We start from the raw sequence: 17,376 nt of genomic DNA, 5'->3' as shown, positions 1-17,376 counted from the left end.
GCTTTTTCTGTGATTTAATTGGAAGTAAGAGTTACACACTTTCCTGTCTCGGCTCCCTTTGAACTGTGATCCTTGGATCTTAGCCTCCTGAGTTTCTAGGATTATAGGCGTGAGACACTAGTGCCAACTTCTCATAACTTTGGTTAAAGAACTAAGACGATTCCTAGACTTTCCCTGACTTCTATTCTTAAGTGTAGCCAGATATATCTTAGTTACAATTAATTCTTCCAGTGGCATCTACCTGTTCCAATACCATCAACTCAAATTTCATGGCACTCAGAATCAGAAGTCTCATTAATAATAAACATTCCTGGGCCTTGATCCCAGAATTTCTGATTCAGTAGATCAGAGACGGGGGCCCAAAACTGATATAGTAAGCACACTCTGAGAATCACTGCCCTGGAAGAAATGGGAAAGCCTATGCCAGCTTCAAAGGATCTTAATCATAGGATAGGAGATTTTGAAGTCTTGAACATTCAGGGGTAATTTCATTTGTAGTCACCCTAGAAGACAACTTCATCATGTCCAAGTTTCATCATGGAGCTTATTGACTGGTTGGTGTGAGCAGGGGCGGGGTTAGTCTTGGTTAGGTACCTGCAGCATAGTGGGGAGAATCCACTGGTAGCCACTGAGAGAGAAGAGGTGATTGAAGTGTACAGCTGTGTTGATGACGGTGGCAGCATACTGCCTGAGCAGGGCGCTGTCTTCTGGGTGGAGGATCAGAGCGCCATTAAAAACGTTGAGGAAAAGCATGATTTCATCTCCCCAGGGGAATTCACTTGGCATGCCCAGGAACATCTCCTCCAGGAGCTGGATCCACAAGCTTTTCTGAAGAGTGTCGAGACCAAACAGTTCCTTTCCAGCTGTGAGAACATGAAAGAGCAAAGAGAGAATTAACCCCACACCAATCTTTTCAGCAGGAGCAGACTCATCGGACTTGAGGCGGCTGCTGTTTTCCATTTGTTCCAACTCTGGGCCTGCTTTGTAGCACAATGTTGCTGGCACTGGTGAAACACATTCTGGTTCCCCAAAGGTTTTCATTCTCTTGATTTAGCTCTGTGGACAAGACAGGGCAAGCATCTGCAGCACATTGCTGCTAAACAAGCTGTAACTTTGAGGGAAATAAGTTATCCCAGCTAGAAAATGGTAGGGATGAGATTAGAGAGGAGGAAATGGGAGATGGAAGGGTGTGGGAAAATGTGGGTGTGTGTACACAAGCCCCACTAGGGGGACTTGAACTCTCTTGGTTGGCCTTTTTGCTCCAGGCTGGCACTTAAGATATACCTATTCTTCCAGCTTTTTGCTGGTTAATTGTAGATAAGAGTATTGTATGTGTTCCTTCCTAGGATGTTAGAATTTTTTTTTTTGCCAGTCCTGGGGCTTGAACTCAGGGCCTGAGCACTGTCCTTGGGCTTTCTCAAGGTTAGAGTTCTACCACTTGAGCCTCAGTACCACTTCCGCCTTTTTCTATGTATGTGGTACCAAGGAATCGAACCTGGGCCTTCGTGCATGCTAGGCAAGCACTCTAACACTAGGCCAAACTCTCGGCCAGCCCAGCATGGTTTTGACTTGAGACCCTCAGATCACTGCTTCCTGAGTAAGTAGAATTTCAGGTGTGAGCCACCAGTGCCCCGCTGTGCTCGGTCTTCAAGTCACTCCTCAGCCCATAGTTGTTTCAGTACTGCTCTGTGGCTTCTGTGTAAGGCTACAGAGGAATAGGGAAACAACAAAGAATCCCAAATAGGATCTCTCTGTTTCTCTTGCTGTCTTCATCAATTCACATGTAGTTTGCAGGAGAATGTAGAGATTTTAAATGTAGAGTTCAATGAGTTTTGATTAAAAAAATACTCCAATAAACAACATGAGATACATAGAGGTAATTTTTATTACCTCTAAAAGTTCCATCATGCCCTTTCTGGAAGATTCATTTCTTCCCAACGCAGAAGCAACCATTGATTCCTATCACCCTAGATTAGTTTTGCCTCATTTTGAATTTCATATATGTATTGTCATATATATGTTTATCTTGTCAAGGACTTTCCTGCCCTAAGACCAAGCACTTGGCCTAGAAGGCTGGTGACTGGATGGCAGCAGGGCAGCAGAGGGCAAACTTGTTAGCAATGCAAGTTTGAGTCCCATCCTAGAACTGGAAAGTAATGGGTAGGGCCCAGTAATGTTGAGTTCTAACAAAACTTCTAGGTGATTCAAATACTATTTTCAAACCAGTAGAGGATAGGTTTTTATCCTGTTTTGTACCTTGTGGATCACTGAAGAGGGAAAACTCAGCATCAATCGCACTGCGAGGGAATGAGGGCAGCCGGAGGAGGTCTTCCTGAAGCATGGAGACGTGGGACTGCTTGTGGGCTGTGGGGATCTTCTGGGTCAGGGAGATGAGAAAGAGCACTCGTCCAACCTCCTCCAGTTTCCGAGTGAACACCTAGCAGGAAACACGAGCAGGAACATGGAACAAAGTAGAATGGTTAGGCACTGGTGACTCATGCTTATGATCCCAGCAACTCAGGAAGGCTGAGATCCAAAGATATCAGTTCAAAACCTGACCAGGCAGGAATGTCTGTGAGTTCATCTCCAGTAAACTACTCAGGAAAAGCTAGGAGTGGTGCTGTGGCCCCAGTAGTAGAACACTAGATTTGAGAAAAAGAAGCTCAGGAATAGTGCCAAAGTCTTGAGTTCAAGTCCTAGGATGGGCACACACATGCAAATATTCTAAAAAGCAGATTTGAAACCTCACTCAGCATTGCAGAGTGAAACAATTCAAGCAAAATATTTAATATCAAATGAGGCTGATAAAATGAAAGGAGGAACAGTGGATGGGAGAGTATTTTTCTCTTTGCCACATTGGAGCCAACAACAGTCAACGGATTCTCACTTCCTACTTGTGTCTGCCCTACAGAAGAAAGAATTCCTTTTGGAGCTCATGAGCACCAGGAGGACAAGGCAGGCACCGTGAAGCAGCTCCGCATCACAGTCACGGGCCCCATTTGTTTGGATGTCATAACATGGAAGCCATTTTCCAGCAAGGAGCGAGCCAACCAGTTTCAATTACTTCTTCCAGTTCCATGGGTGCCTTAAGCTGTTTTCATGGCAATTCTTGGTTTCTCCTTCTTTCAGAACAAGACTGAAGAGGAAACTAAGAATAACATACTTTGGGGTGAAGCAGATGGGTTCTCTAGCAGTGACTCTTTGGCCTTGAGTTTAGGTGAGATGTCATGGCATGAAATTCTCAGTTCCTTCCCTAAGTTCCATTTCTCTTTATAAACAGGTAGGGAATGTGATGGGAACATTCCTAAGTCATGAGCACCTGCTGAGAAGCCCTCTGGGTTAGAACCATAAGTCTCCATCTAACCATCTTCCTGGGGGACTTAGGCGCCTTTGGAATCCAGTGTGGGGTATACATGGAGCTAGTGGCCTATTTCATAGCTCTCTCTCCCTCTCCATCTCTCCCTCTCTCTCTCTCTCTCTGTCTTCAAGTCATGGGGCTTGAACTCTGGGCCTGTTCCTAAGCTCTTCAGCTCAAGACTACCACTCTACCATTTGAGCTTCAGTGCCCCTTCAGTCTTCTGGTGGTTAATTGGAGATAAAAGTCTCAAGCACTTTAGTGCCCAGGCTGGCTTTGAACCGGGATCCTTAGATTTCAGCCTCCTGAGTAGCTAGGATTATAGGCATGAGCCACCAGTGTCTGTCTTCACAGCACTCTTTGAAATATGTTCCTCAACATGATAAATACAAACAGACACATGTTAAGTACCATTCTGACTCTGCTTTTGTCTATTTTGCTGTCAGAATCAAAGACTGGGATAATTTTGATGGGATTGTTTTGGACATGGTTTACATTTAAGATCTTTCAGTTTTGCCCAGTTCCTCAAACCTTGCAAGACATTCAGAATCTTCTTTCTTTGAAAAGCAATTTAGGGGGCTGGGAGTCTGGCCTAGTGGTAGAGTGCTTGCCTAGCATGCATGAAGACCCGGGTTCGTTTCCTCAGTACCACATACTTAAAAAAAGCCAGAAGTGGTGCTGAGGCTCAAGTGGTAAAGTTCTAGCCTTGAGAAAAATCCAAGGACAGTGCTCAGGCCCTGAGCTTAATCCTAGGACTAGCAAAAAAAAAAGGAAAAAAAAAGAAAAGCAATTTAGGCACTTATGGTAGCTGTCTTTCAAAATTACTTAAATGGTCTAATTCTATGCCATTGTCATTTGTTCCTTGACATTTTTGGATAGTTTAATGCTAAATTAGTATGTTTGATATGTATAGAAAAGTAAAATAAAATAATAAAATATTTCTTTTTTATATTTTTTATTGTAATTAATAAAAGGGTTACATGATATTTGCCAGATAGAAGGTGCATTAATTCACATGCATTGATACCCTTTCACATGTCTTGGTACCCATTACCCTCCCCCCCACCCACCACCCACTCCCTGTATTGGTTTTTCCCCCTTCCCTATCAAGTTTCAGATAACCAAATACAAATAAATTCAATATATCAGGTAACAAAGTGAGATACTGTAACAATATGAGATAATCAAGGGGCAGCAAAGGAGATGAGAGATAACATGGTACATTAAGGACAACAATCATTCGTTATATGGCTTTTGTTTCAATATCCTGGAGGTCTTTCAATTAGCTTCATACTATATGGCCTTATGTATCAAGCTTTTGCTCTATCACAGATCTCTGCTAGTAGAGCCCAAGGTTTCTACTGATTATGACAAATGAGGGAAACCATTGAGACTAGGTTCCTTTGAGTCTGGCTTACTTCACTTAATAGGATTTTTTCTAAGTCTTTCCATTTCCTAACAAATGGGGCGATGCCATTTTTTCTGACAGCAGCATAGAATTCCATTGTGTACAAATACCACAACTTGTTGATCCACTCATCAACTGAGGGACATCTAGGTTGGTTCCATATCTTTGCTATGGTGAATAATGCTGCAATGAACATTGTTGTGCTAGTGGATTTAGTATGCCCTAGATTCTGGATGGTTGGGTAAATGCCAAGTAGTGGAATTGCTGGGTCATAGGGGAGCTCTATGTTTAGCCTTTTGAGGCATGCCATACTGCTTTCCATAGTGGTTGAACGAGTTTGCACTCCCACCAACAGTGTAGTAGTGATCCCTCCTGGCCACATCCCCTCCAGCATCTGTTGTTACTAGTTTTCTTGATCCTGGCCATTCTAACTGGAGTGAGGTGGAATCTTAGAGTTGTTTTGATTTGCATTTGTTTTATGACCAGAGATGTTGAGCATTTCTTCATGTGTCTATAGGCCATTTTTGTTTTCTTGTTCAGAGAAGACTCTCTTTAAGTCTTTGGTCCATTTTTTGATGGGATGGTTGTTACTTTGGAGATTAGTTTTGGAGTGATTCAATTTTTTGAGCTGTTGATGTATTTTAGATATGAGGCCTTTGTCTGTTGTTTGGTTGGTGAAGATCTTCTCCCACTCTGTAGGCTTCCTAGTTAATTTACTAGCTATGTCCTTTGCCATACAAAAGCTCCGCAGTTTAATGCAGTCCCACTTATCCAGCCTTTCTCTGATTTGTTGTGATTCTTGGTCCTTATTAAGAAAGTTTCGACCTGTGCCAAGGAGGCCTAGTGTATCTCCTATTCCTTCTTGTAAAGTTTTCAGAGTGTCAGCTTTTACCTCCATGTCTTTGATCCATTTGGAGTTAATTCTAGTGCAGGGTGACAAAGAAGGATCCAACTTTAGTTTTCTGCAGGTGCTTAACCAGTTCTGCCAGCACAACTTGTTGAAGAGGCTGTCTTTATTCCATTCTATTTTTTTGGCTGCCTTGTCAAAGATTAGGTGGCCATAGGTCTGTGGTTTAATATCTGGGTCCTCAGTTCTATTCCATTGGTCTTCAGGCCTGTTCTTGTGCCAGTACCAAGCTGTTTTGATAATTATAACCCTGTAATAGAGTCTAAAGTTTGGAATTGAAATTCCTCCAGCGCTGTTCTTTCTGCTAAGAAGTGTTTTTGCTATATGGGGTCTTTTATTATTCCATATGAAATTTTGAATTACCTCTTCTATTTCTTTAAAGAATGCCATTGGGATATTGATGGGTATTGCACTGAATTTGTAGATAGCCCTTGGCAAGATTGTCAAATAATAAAATATTTCAAAATTCTTTTTTAGGAATTTTATTATAAAGAGTGTTTAAGATCCATTCTTCCTGAGCAAGTATCTGTAGCTCTTTCAATTAGACTCCAGATTCTTCAGGTGTTTTTTTGTTTGTTTGTTTTGCTTTGTTTTTAAGGGGAGGGGGGAGGTATGTGTATGTGCGTGTGTGAGTTCTTCCTGGGGCTTGAACTCAGGACCTAGGTGCTGTCCTTGAACTTATTTTTTTGTTCAAGGCTAGATTTCTACCACTTGAGCCACAGCTCCATTTCTGGAGCTGGTTAATTGGAGGTGAGAGTGTCAGAGATTTTCCTCTACCCTGTCTAGTTTTGAACCACAATCTTTAGAACTTAGCCTCTTAATATTTAGGATTATAGGAGTGAGCTATCAGTACTCAGTTTAGTTATGCTTTTAATGTAGACTCACGTAAGTGACTTTCCAGGGAGGCTTTCAGCCTCAGACCATTTTTTGGATAGAAAGACATTCAGTCCCTCTTGTTCTGAGGTTTCTCCCTTCTTGACCTGAGCAGATACTATGTCTTCTCCAGCATGCAGACAGCCCTTATTAGACAATATAATAATGGATTGACCTTGACCATCTAATAATGGCAGCTGTCTTGAGTGTTCAGGTCACTCCTAGAGGGAAGAAAGGGCTGGTCTCTGTGGATGACTGATCCTGAGGGAAGAGGGAGAGTGTAGACAAACTTTACTTAGGGATTAAGCTTCAGTAGTGATGTCCTGATTCCAAGGATTTTTTTTTAATTAGAAGGGAGAGAATCCTTGAGTAAAATCTGAAGTTGATTTTTTTTGTTTTTGTTTTTGTTTTTTTCCTGGAGGCAGTGGGTCACATTTGTAATATTAGCTTCGTAGGAGGCTGATCTCTGAGGATTGCAGTTCAAAGCCAGCCAGGACAGGAAAGTCTATGAGACTCTTAGGCAAAAACATCAGAAGTGGGATTGTGGCTCAAGTGATACAGTGTAAGACAATACCATTACTTCAACAAAACACCTCAGGGATAGTGGCCAGGCCCTGAGTTCAAGCTCTAAAATGAGCTACAAAAGAAAAGAAAAGAAAAGCGGACAAAGTTATTTTCTCTAAGATCTCTGTGTGACATCTGGCCATATTATTTAATCTGTTTCAGAAAAAGATATCAACTGGAGAGTGTAATTCTTCCCTCTGTGACCAAACGATTTACACATGATATGGAACAGACTTGCTGTGGGACTGTGAGCTCACTATCTCTGCTCCTGAGCAGAGGAGGAGTTTGGCAGGAGTAGTCATGCCAATAACTCCATATATAAGATATACCTTGAATAGGTGGACTTATTATAGTTAGCCTGATATTAAAGAGAAGTTATAGGCTCTATAGAGAAGTTAGAAATATTGCTCAAGGCCATAAAGCAAGGAAGTGACAGAACTGAAATTTGAACTGAGGTCATCTCACCTCAGAGTTGAAGATTAAGAGGACAGGTTCTGGAACTGGACACCAGGACCACATCCAGGCTCCACCACTGAATTTAGTCAGCCAGCCCATGTAAGTTCTAGGCCCAGGGCCAGGTAGCAATTCTGTCCACCACTGTAGTCACCAAGCTATTTCATGAGCAGGATTCAGTAAAACATTTATGGAATTAATCAAATCAGATGTATCCCTGAAATCATAGTATGTCCTCTGTATTCTAGACTGGGCTCTGTCCAACTCTGACTTTTACTTTGCTCAACAGAGGTGTTTAAAATTGTTTAACCTTGAGGTTAAAGAAATATTCCATGTCAATTTTATAAATGAACAGAAAGTAGGAAAGGACTCTCCTAGTGTCACACCATATAAAGGCTAGCATGGTAAAAGAATAAGAGTAGAGGAGAAAGAAGGGGGAAGGGATGTACATGAGAGAGAAAGAAAGAGAGAGGAAGAAGAGGGAGGGAAGGAGAGGGATAGAGAGACAGAGAGACAGAGAGACACAGAGAAATATTCAACTGGTCTCCAGCTTGTCTAAACTGTAAAACTCACAAAATGCTAGAAAAATCATAAGTTTGGCTCACATGTAGATTGTATGTTACTAAAACCTATTGAAATGCTGTTTGAATGGCAAAATAAAGGTAATAAGTATATAGACAAAACTGCATAAACTTTAGAACCACATATAGTCATATTTTTGCCTGCAGAACAGTGACTTTTCCTAGGTTTCAAATTTTATTTGAGATTGGATAGGTGGGCATTACTCAAGTCTTCAGGCTTAAGCTTAAGTAGAAATGCTTGGATGTTTCTCCTTCTGTTTAAGAAAAGAGTTATTCAAGTCAGAAATCTTGTCTGTGGCAGAGTGGGATAGAATCCAAATATTTGGTCTAGTGTTTTTCCAGACATACTGCATTGACCTCTTTTACCTTTTTCTTTTCTTTTCTTTTTTTTTGAAATCAGCTTGTATAATCTTTTGGGACGAGTGTCATAATTCTTCTAATCCTTTATTACAAAATATGTGAAATCAGCTGTGGGCTGGTTGCTCACACCTGAAATCCTAGCTACTTGGGAGACAGAGACCTGGAGGATGGTTAACCAAAGCCAGCCAGGACAGAAGTGTCCACCACCATCTGTCTTTAAACTAACAATCAAAAAGCTAGGCTGGAGACGTGACTATAGTGGTATGGTGCCACTAAGCAAGCAAATTTAGTGAAAGTAAGGTCCTGAGTTAATTCATACCCCATTATCACCAAGAAAAAAGGTGAAATAAAAATACACACTTGAAAACAAATGGCCTTATCCCACAATCTCAGCACTGGGCAGAAGAAGTCCCAAGCTTAGCTATAGAGTGAGATACTTATTAAAAAAAAAAGACTAGAAAACAAAATTAAACAAAAAAAAAACCCCCAACAAGCTACTAGGAAAACTAGCTAGAAGATACTACTAGTGCATAATGCAATTATTAGTCATAATATTATTCATGGAATAATATTATACCTGATCTAGCTTATAAAATATCCACTATTTAGAGGAACAATGACATAGGCTCCCATTGACTCTTTCCATGAAGATCATAAAGGAATCATGGGATTCAGAACTGGCAACATATTTACAGATTGTCTATGCCAACATTATGACACAGAATAAAATGGAGTAGTCAGGTACCTGTTTCTGAATGAGCTCCTGTCCCTTCTCTGGATGCATATGTACCAGGTTCAGCTGGGGAGATACTGACCGCCGGAAAGGGTAAATATCTCGAACATAGGTCTGAGGTGGGTTACACAAAGAGGTAGGGGGACATGTTTATTATATTATTAAATCATTATTATAATTTTCACTTTATCTAAAAGTCAGTCAAAACAGTTCATTTGTTTTTTTTCTGATGATTTCAATTCTTTTATTCTCCTCAATTAGACAAAACAGAGAAGGATACATTCTTCTCCCCTCCACAGGAGGGAATATCAACATATCTAGGCTCGCTATTCTTGCCTGACACATGAATGAGGTTGGGAGCAAAAGAGTCAAAGGCAATATACTAAAGAACATTCTGGAGAAAAAAGTCACCATAAGGCAATGGCAGGGTATTCTGAGGCACCCTTTTTTTCATTGGACCATGTTGCCATGGTTATATTTAACGTAACAGAAATAAAGTGCCACCTTTCAAATTCCAAATGAATAGAGTTCAAATATGGCACCTTAAGTTTTCACCCAGATATACTTTTTCACCTAGACTCAGTGTCTTAGGTGTCTTATTACCTGTAATGATTATAACTACCCAAACTCTGATATTGTAATCATCCTCTCCACTTCATAGACAGATATCAAAGGGTAGAAGGTAATGGGCCCAAAGTGAGGACCCAGACCCAAGTGGCTTTGCTTGTAACATCTAAGCAGCAGTGTTTCCCTGACTGCAAGCTTAGTAGAAGTGCAGAAAGCCCCTGAGCATCTCTGTTTCAGCCTTACCTTATTGTAGTGGATGAGGTTCCAGCGTTTGTCCATGAGAAAATAATGTGTGGACTGGGATTCTGGGATATTGAAAAACTCTAAACACTCCTGGAATAGTCACAAATTTTAAACAAAAGTTGATCAGAATAATAAGTAACAAGTTGAAAAAAACAAGCTTATATCATACATGTAATATACACACATACTCAGTTATACATATGGCATAATAAAGGATAACAATATGATAAAAGCCATTCATTCTCTCAGTGACTAAAGATATATAGATCTGCCATTCAGTAACTGAGTGATAGAGGTATAGTGGCACCCATTGGCCTAAATGCCAGGGGAAAAAAAGCATACTTGGTATTAACATTAAAGATAATCCAAACTACAGTGCACTGAGCACTTACTACATACTAGATACAAGCATCAAAGGTTTCCCTGTAGAAAATTGTATAGGTGAACTATTAACCACACTATGGTAGAGAAAGACATTGTAGCTAGAGAGGTACTATTAGTTAATTTAGGCTGCACTGGCTATGGTTGAGCTGGCATTTGAACACACTGAGTCATATGACCTTACCATCCAATATGAATATACACATAGAGCAGTGATGTTTGCTCACTAGGTATTAGAAATTCTCTGCCAATGCCTGGGAACCCTGAGGAATAATAATGGTCCTGTTTACTGAAATAAAGTGTACAGTTTGACAGAAATGAATCATTAAGAAGTCTTATCTGTTTACTTTGGGTCCCAGAATTGTGTTTGAGAAAACTAAAAGCTTGCACTAGAGACAAATGGAAAGGGTCAAACTAGTTTACTTACTGGTTTACTTTGAAATCCCTGCAAGCATGACTAGATGTGTCTAGCTATCAATGATATTTCATTGGAAGGGACCATTGCCAGAATTATTAGAAAATCCTTTTATGCTAAGGTATATATTTGCTGCCACACTAATAATATTTTTGCCAGTGACAAGCCCAAACCAGGTGAATTCTTTCTTTAAATAACCTATAATCTATTTTAAATATTTTATTATAAAGGTGATGTACAGAATAGTTATAGTCACATGAGTCAGGTGTTGAGTACATTTCCTGTTAAAGTGTCACCCCCCTCTCTCATTCTCTCCTAGGCTTTCCCCTCCTGACTTTTCTCCCCTCAAAGTTGCATACTTCATTTTCAACAAAGCGTTTAGTGGGCTTCACTGATGAATTGGTTCACTCTTTGTCCCACCATTTCTGTGCTTCCCCTTCCCCTCGCCAAATCAGATAAACTTATATACAGGACAAAAGGTACAGAAATAAAAAAAAAAAACAGGATAAAAGGTGATCAACCAAAGTGAAACAGAAAGGAGAAAAGTTAAAAAAAGAACTGAAAACAGTATAATGAGAAGCCTCTAACTTCCATTTTTTGGAGTTCATTTGATAAGCATACTTTTACATGATTTTATGCACATCGCTATTGAATTCTTGAGATCCTCTCCTAAGAATATTCTCCATTGTTCACAGTGTGAATGTTTAGATCACTATTTGACTAATCATATCCAGGTGAAATTGTCTTTTACTATCCATTGGGTTTACTTGTAGATTTATCAGCTCATTCTAGTTATTACAAATGAGGGAAACCATGCAGCCTATGTTTCTTTTGGTCTGGCTTACTTCGCTTAGTAAAAAATTTTCTAAGTCTTTGCATTTCCTTATGAATAGAGAAGTGTCATTCTTTCAGTTGGAAGCATAGAATTCCATTGTGTTTATATACCACATTTTCTTGACCCATTCATCCCCTGAGGGGTGTCTGGGTTGATTCTGTATCTCAGCTATGGTAAATAATGCTGCAGTGCACATGGTTGTGCTGGTGGCTTTAGTGTAGCCCAAAAACCAAATGAATTCTACTGGGTGCTATCAGAAGTTCCTGGTAGCTAGAGTGTCTCTCAGTGTGCAAACCCAGGTGACCTTCAGAACCACTGCAAGAAATTCAAAGCTCTGAATCTGAAGTTCATGGCATAATGAAGGGAGCTAAGCACAGCATTGGAGCCAGACTGCTACAGTGAGAAGGAGGTTTAGGCGTGTTAGTTTAGTACAGAGCTAAAACATCTGAAAAAGGTGAGGGATATTATGTAAACACATAATAATGGAGCAGGCTCTCTAAGAGTATTAATTCACTTGAAGACAGAAAAATATCAATGAAAAAGAAAGAAAAATGTCATTGAATTCTAAAGTGCATGCTTACTGAATGTGCAGAAAAAGTACTTCAGTAAACAAACAAACAAAAATGAGACCACTCCCACCTTCAACAGAGCTTCAAATTGAGTATCTTCATGGACTGGTAATTGTGTTGGGATGTCACACTCGTTTTGTCCATGAACTACCAAGGTTTTGGTACCTACAAAACATTAAAAAAATACACAATGGACAGAGTTGACTATAAGAAAGCTTGTATTTAAAGCATAAAATGAAATTCAATTGATTTATTTTTTGGGGGGGGATTATGGGGCTTGATCTTGACCTGGGCGCTGTCCCTAAGCTCTTTAGCTTAGGGCTACTGTCTTATCCTTGAGCCAAGCCCCAATTCCTGTTTTCTAGAGATTAACTGGAGATAAGTCTCAGGTCCTTTTGTGCCACAGCTGGCTTTGAACCTTGATCTTCAGATCTCAGCCTCCTGAGTAGCTGAGCCACTGTGCCTGGATTCAATTGATTTTTAACTTACTGTTTTAAGTGCATAATTTGAGATATGTATTTTTACAAATTGTACCCTTATTCACAGTTAAATAGATACTTCATGTATATTTACTCACTGCATAGTGATAGCTACCATTCACGGAGTTTCCAAATAGTTTCACTTGTCTTTAACAGATATGATTGTATTTAAACCTCACCAGTCAAACCAATGAGGATGAGTGTTATTATTTTCATCTTATAAAATGAGGGGGCTAGGAGTTTGGCCTAGTAGTAGAGTGGTTGCCTAGCATACACAAAGACCCAGGTTCAATTCCTGGGTACCACATTGATAGAAAAAGCTGGAAATGGTGCTGTGGCTCAAGTGGTAGAACTCTAGCCTTGAGAAAGCCCAAGGACAGTGCTCAGGCCCTGAGTTAAGTCCCAGGACTGACACACACACACACACACACACACACACACACACACACACACACGCACAAAATTAGCAGATTAAATAACTTGTTCAAAGATATGCATTTGTTGAGTAGAAGAATGAGCATTCAAACTTGAAGCATTGCCTCCTTACACAATTTTTCTCTTCTTCTAGTCATGGGGCTTGAACTCTGGGCCTGGGTGATGTCCTTGAGCAATTCGGCTCAAGGCTACTGCCCTACCCTTGGCCTGGGCGTCATCCCTGAGCTCTTCAGCTCAAGGCTACCACCTTATTTCTTGAGCCACAGCCTAACTTCCAATTTCCTAGTGGTTAGCTGGAGATAAGAGACCCACGGACTTCAGTGCCTGGGCTGGCTTTGAACCTTGATCCTCAGAGCTCAGCCTCCTGAGTAAGTAGGGTTACAGGCATGAGCCTCTGTAATCCTTGTGCCCAGCACAAGTTACACATCTTATAAAAGGTGTCCATACAATGACAGTTGAGAAAATATGGACTGAAATATTAGCCAAAACAAAACAAATACCTAAAATGCACTTTAAAATATACTTTTTTCTGCATTCTATGTGTCTGGTTAGACAGATTTATTATTTTGTTTCACTCACTAATTACAAGTATATGTGAAAACTATGATGTGCTTTAAGATTTAAAAATTAATTAAATAATATATTTTTTGTGGCATTAGGGATTGCACCCAGGGCTTTTGTATAGCTAGGCAAGAACTGTGTTTGAGCCTCCCCGCAATCTTGGAGACAGGGTCTCTGACACAGAACTCTTCATTCTTCTGCTTGGTACTCAGCGATCATATCTTGACTTTTTCATTAGTTGTTCTTAAGTATTTGAGCGACAAGCTGAGTTTCTTTGCTATAATCAAATCTGGACACTTTTATAGCTACTCCATGGAACATATAAATGTTTGTTAAATTCTTACAATGAGTCAGGATGTGTGGCAGGAAGCATTTTATACCCTGAAGTTGTTCCTTACAACTGCGAAATAGGGATTGTATTCTTATTTCACACACCAGAAAGGAAAGCTTTGCAAAATGATGTTCTTTTTCACAGTAAAAACTCAGCTAATGGATATCGGTACTGATTTTTTTTAACACAGGCTTCTTTGCTGTCAGAGCTTGTGTTCTCATCTATGTATAATTTTTGTCTTTATCTCTACTTCAGTACATGCATATCTCATATTTTCTAGCTTACTGAGCAAGGATAAAGGTTTCGTAAGACCTTTTCTAAGAAAAAGCAACAGAATCCAGAATTTATATTACATGTCATCTCCTTTTGTACTTCTTCCTGCTTTTCTATTTTCCAATTTTTCATAAAGCCGCCTCTCATTGAGTTTACAAAGGACTGGGACCTACGCCAGACAAACAAGGTCATTCTCATTGCAATGCCAAACATTCACTGCAAAGGGCTTTCAGCTTCAGCTGGCCTTCTATGATAGACTTGAAAACATCTTTAACCTTGGAAACCCTTCAAGGACTGACTCACATCCACTCAGTTCTGATGTCTCTCCTTCCATCTGCCATTTTCTGACTTTTTAAAGAGTCTATTGTATTTTTTTTTGCTAGTGTGGAACAAAACAAAATGTGATGGTCTTAAGTAATTCTATGAGTTAGAACTCAAAGTTTTTCTCATGAATGAAAAAGGCCTCTGCTGTTCCCAAAGCAGTTTATATTTGTTTTTACAGTGATGTCACCTAGAAGAAGTACCTGGCATGGAAGCTGTCACAAGGAGCTTCACTTCACATTGTTCCTTCTTCATTGTCTGCTTGAGGTCTTTGAAGAACAGGCCCTCCACGTATCCGACCACTTCCCATAGAAAAGTTAGAGTGGCAGAAATGGCATCCATTCCCCATTCGCAGGGTGTCCGCACAAAGTACATGATCAGTCCTACCTGGAAGTCAGAACAAGCAGAATTCACAAAGCCCCAGAAATCCTGAGCTCACATTCGCATTTCCTTGGCTTCCATTTTCCAATGGAATCTTCCTCTGTGCCTTCATATTGCATTCATGTTAGAGATGCTCAAATGCTTCACTTTAAGGGTAGTAATCAGGAAAGCATATAACTGGAAAACTGACCAAACTGGATTCCATGTTTTATGTATCATTAAAATAATGAATACTTAAAGAAAGTTAAAGATCAGACATTTTTTGCCCGACATCTTACATTAGGTCATCTCAAATAAATCTGTGTATGATGGCGTAGGTACAACTTGTAAACAAATAGTCTAATATATTTAATAGTCCCAAACTAAAGATGGCTTGCTTAGTCAAGTGAGCAAAACTCAAAATTATCATTTGTGTGTCCTTTAAAATAATTTTGAAAATTGTCCATTTACACATTTTTAACTTGACATTTAAACTGACTCATCACAAATTTATTTTTCAACAAGGGGGGAAATGTGTTTAACACTCCACATTTTATAATAACATAAAGCCTGTGACTGGACTGTTTGAAGGAATGATTCCTAACTAACTTATTCCATAGAGCCTAGCACAACCAGAACAAACCTCATCTGTAACAGAAATGTATAAAAGTTAGAAAAGGCACTACGTCTCATGAGTTTACAGCACCTCACTCAATCAAGCATATGTCTTCCTTAAAATAAAGATATTTGCTATTCTTCCTCTATCTGGCATGCCTGCTGGCACAGCCACATAACGGCAGCTGGGATGGTGGGGTAGGCTTTCCTTGGGTAGAAGGATGATGGACCCGTGGAAGAAGTCTTAGTGTGTATTTTTTGAGGACTTTGAGATTTATTCCCCTAAAACTATCCAAATGTCAACCCCCTTACAAACTCTTTCCAGAATCACAACAGTCCTCTTTTCTCACATTGAAGACCATGATGTCATGTAAGCAGTGCTTGGAATGTCTCTGACAGAGCCTGTAGTGATGGGTCAGTGTTTACTCCTGGGATCTACACTTACAGTAGTTATCAGGAAAAGGAAAAAGGTAAAAGCAATCACTCTGCTTTCTATGATTTGGTTCATTTGAGTACAAGGCCCTTTTCTTCATCTACTCAAAGCATTAAACTTTATGCAACTCAAGGAAACAGTAAAATTGGGACAGGAATGCAAAGAAAGAAAGTTATGTTCGATACAAAATAAAGCTTTACAGCAAGATTGAATGCAGGGACAGAAACATATATATATATACACACACAAAATAAAGTTTTACAGTAAGATCCAATTATTTTTACTTCTGGCTTATCAGTTATCTACTGATGTCCAGCTTTAAGTCTTATACAGAGAAAGGACAGTAGAAGGGAGATACCCATCTGCTTGTTGCAGGACAAAAAGATGGAGAGTCATATCCAGGGAAAGGATTCACCTATCTAGTGACCTGGAGAAATGGGCAGGTCTTGGTAACACTGAGGGAGCTCTTACCTCTTCTCTCTGTGTGGCTTGCTGACAGTTTACCTCAGGACTTTTCCACACCAACTTAGATACAGGTAAATTATTTTGCAGGGCTCATACTTAAACTGAGGTAGGCCCTAGTATTTGGCTGCTAATCCACCTTTGGATTTCATTTGATATGCACAGGATCCATAAGCACGGCACTTGACCAGAGAATTTTCTTTTTCAGATGAAATGACAAAGATGGTTGTTGCCAGGCAGGCAGCTATAGCTAGGGGACTTCCCACACTGGCTATCAATACCAAGGGAAGTGAATTCTCCTAATAAACACTCCTGGGACCAGACAAGCCTCAGGTTCCAGCAGTTGGGCTTCAGCATCTGCTACACAAGTATCTAAAAGCCAGGGAGCCAAGGACCAGGCTCACAGCAGAAGTGGCCAGAGGAATAATTAGGGATAGAACATAAAGCAAGAGTCTGCGTTTCCCCCCCTTTCCTAATCCCACATGACTCTTAGAATCAAATGCAGTAGGAAAGGAGGAGGATTCCTGGAGATGAAGAATTTCTATCCATAAGAAATTAAACCCTGTCCAAAAGTACTGTTTATATTTTTATATCAATCTGAATTTCAAGCTAGATTGGACATCCATTTATATATATTTTTATCTTGCCAACCAGCAAGTGGCCATTTGGGAAGAAGACTAAATTATTCACAGACAAGTGAAGATTTTCTCTGTGTTGGATTTGGAGTGTGGGTTAAATTCATCACCCTTGCATAGCTGTCTGTATATATGCATATGACAGCAGGAAGGATGAAAGGAATTTTCCCAAGAGATACAATGTGTCTATCTTATCCATTGATTTGGAGAAAGTTGTAATTTGAAAA

General features: G+C 39.9%; 1 protein-coding gene across 6 annotated transcripts in view; it reads right to left on the bottom strand.

Moving 5' to 3' along the window:
• Positions 1–17,376, bottom strand: part of Unc80 (unc-80 subunit of NALCN channel complex) — a 185,179-nt gene that overhangs the window by 50,381 nt on the left and 117,422 nt on the right. For all 6 annotated transcript variants that reach the window (XM_090354730.1, XM_090354731.1, XM_090354734.1 and 3 more), the window contains 6 exons: positions 14,848–15,031; positions 12,315–12,409; positions 10,045–10,134; positions 9,247–9,348; positions 2,257–2,437; positions 595–863 (listed from right to left, as the gene is read on the bottom strand). In XM_090354730.1, coding sequence (XP_090210856.1) covers positions 595–863; positions 2,257–2,437; positions 9,247–9,348; positions 10,045–10,134; positions 12,315–12,409; positions 14,848–15,031 — 921 coding nt within the window. The remainder of the gene's footprint in view (positions 1–594; positions 864–2,256; positions 2,438–9,246; positions 9,349–10,044; positions 10,135–12,314; positions 12,410–14,847; positions 15,032–17,376) is intronic.

Source organism: Megascapheus bottae, chromosome 21 (assembly GCF_031878675.1).
Source record: "Megascapheus bottae isolate mThoBot1 chromosome 21, mThoBot2.hap1, whole genome shotgun sequence".
Lineage (NCBI taxonomy): Eukaryota > Metazoa > Chordata > Mammalia > Rodentia > Geomyidae > Megascapheus > Megascapheus bottae.
Note: the sequence above shows the minus strand (reverse complement) of the source record. Positions and strands in the feature narration are given on the sequence as shown.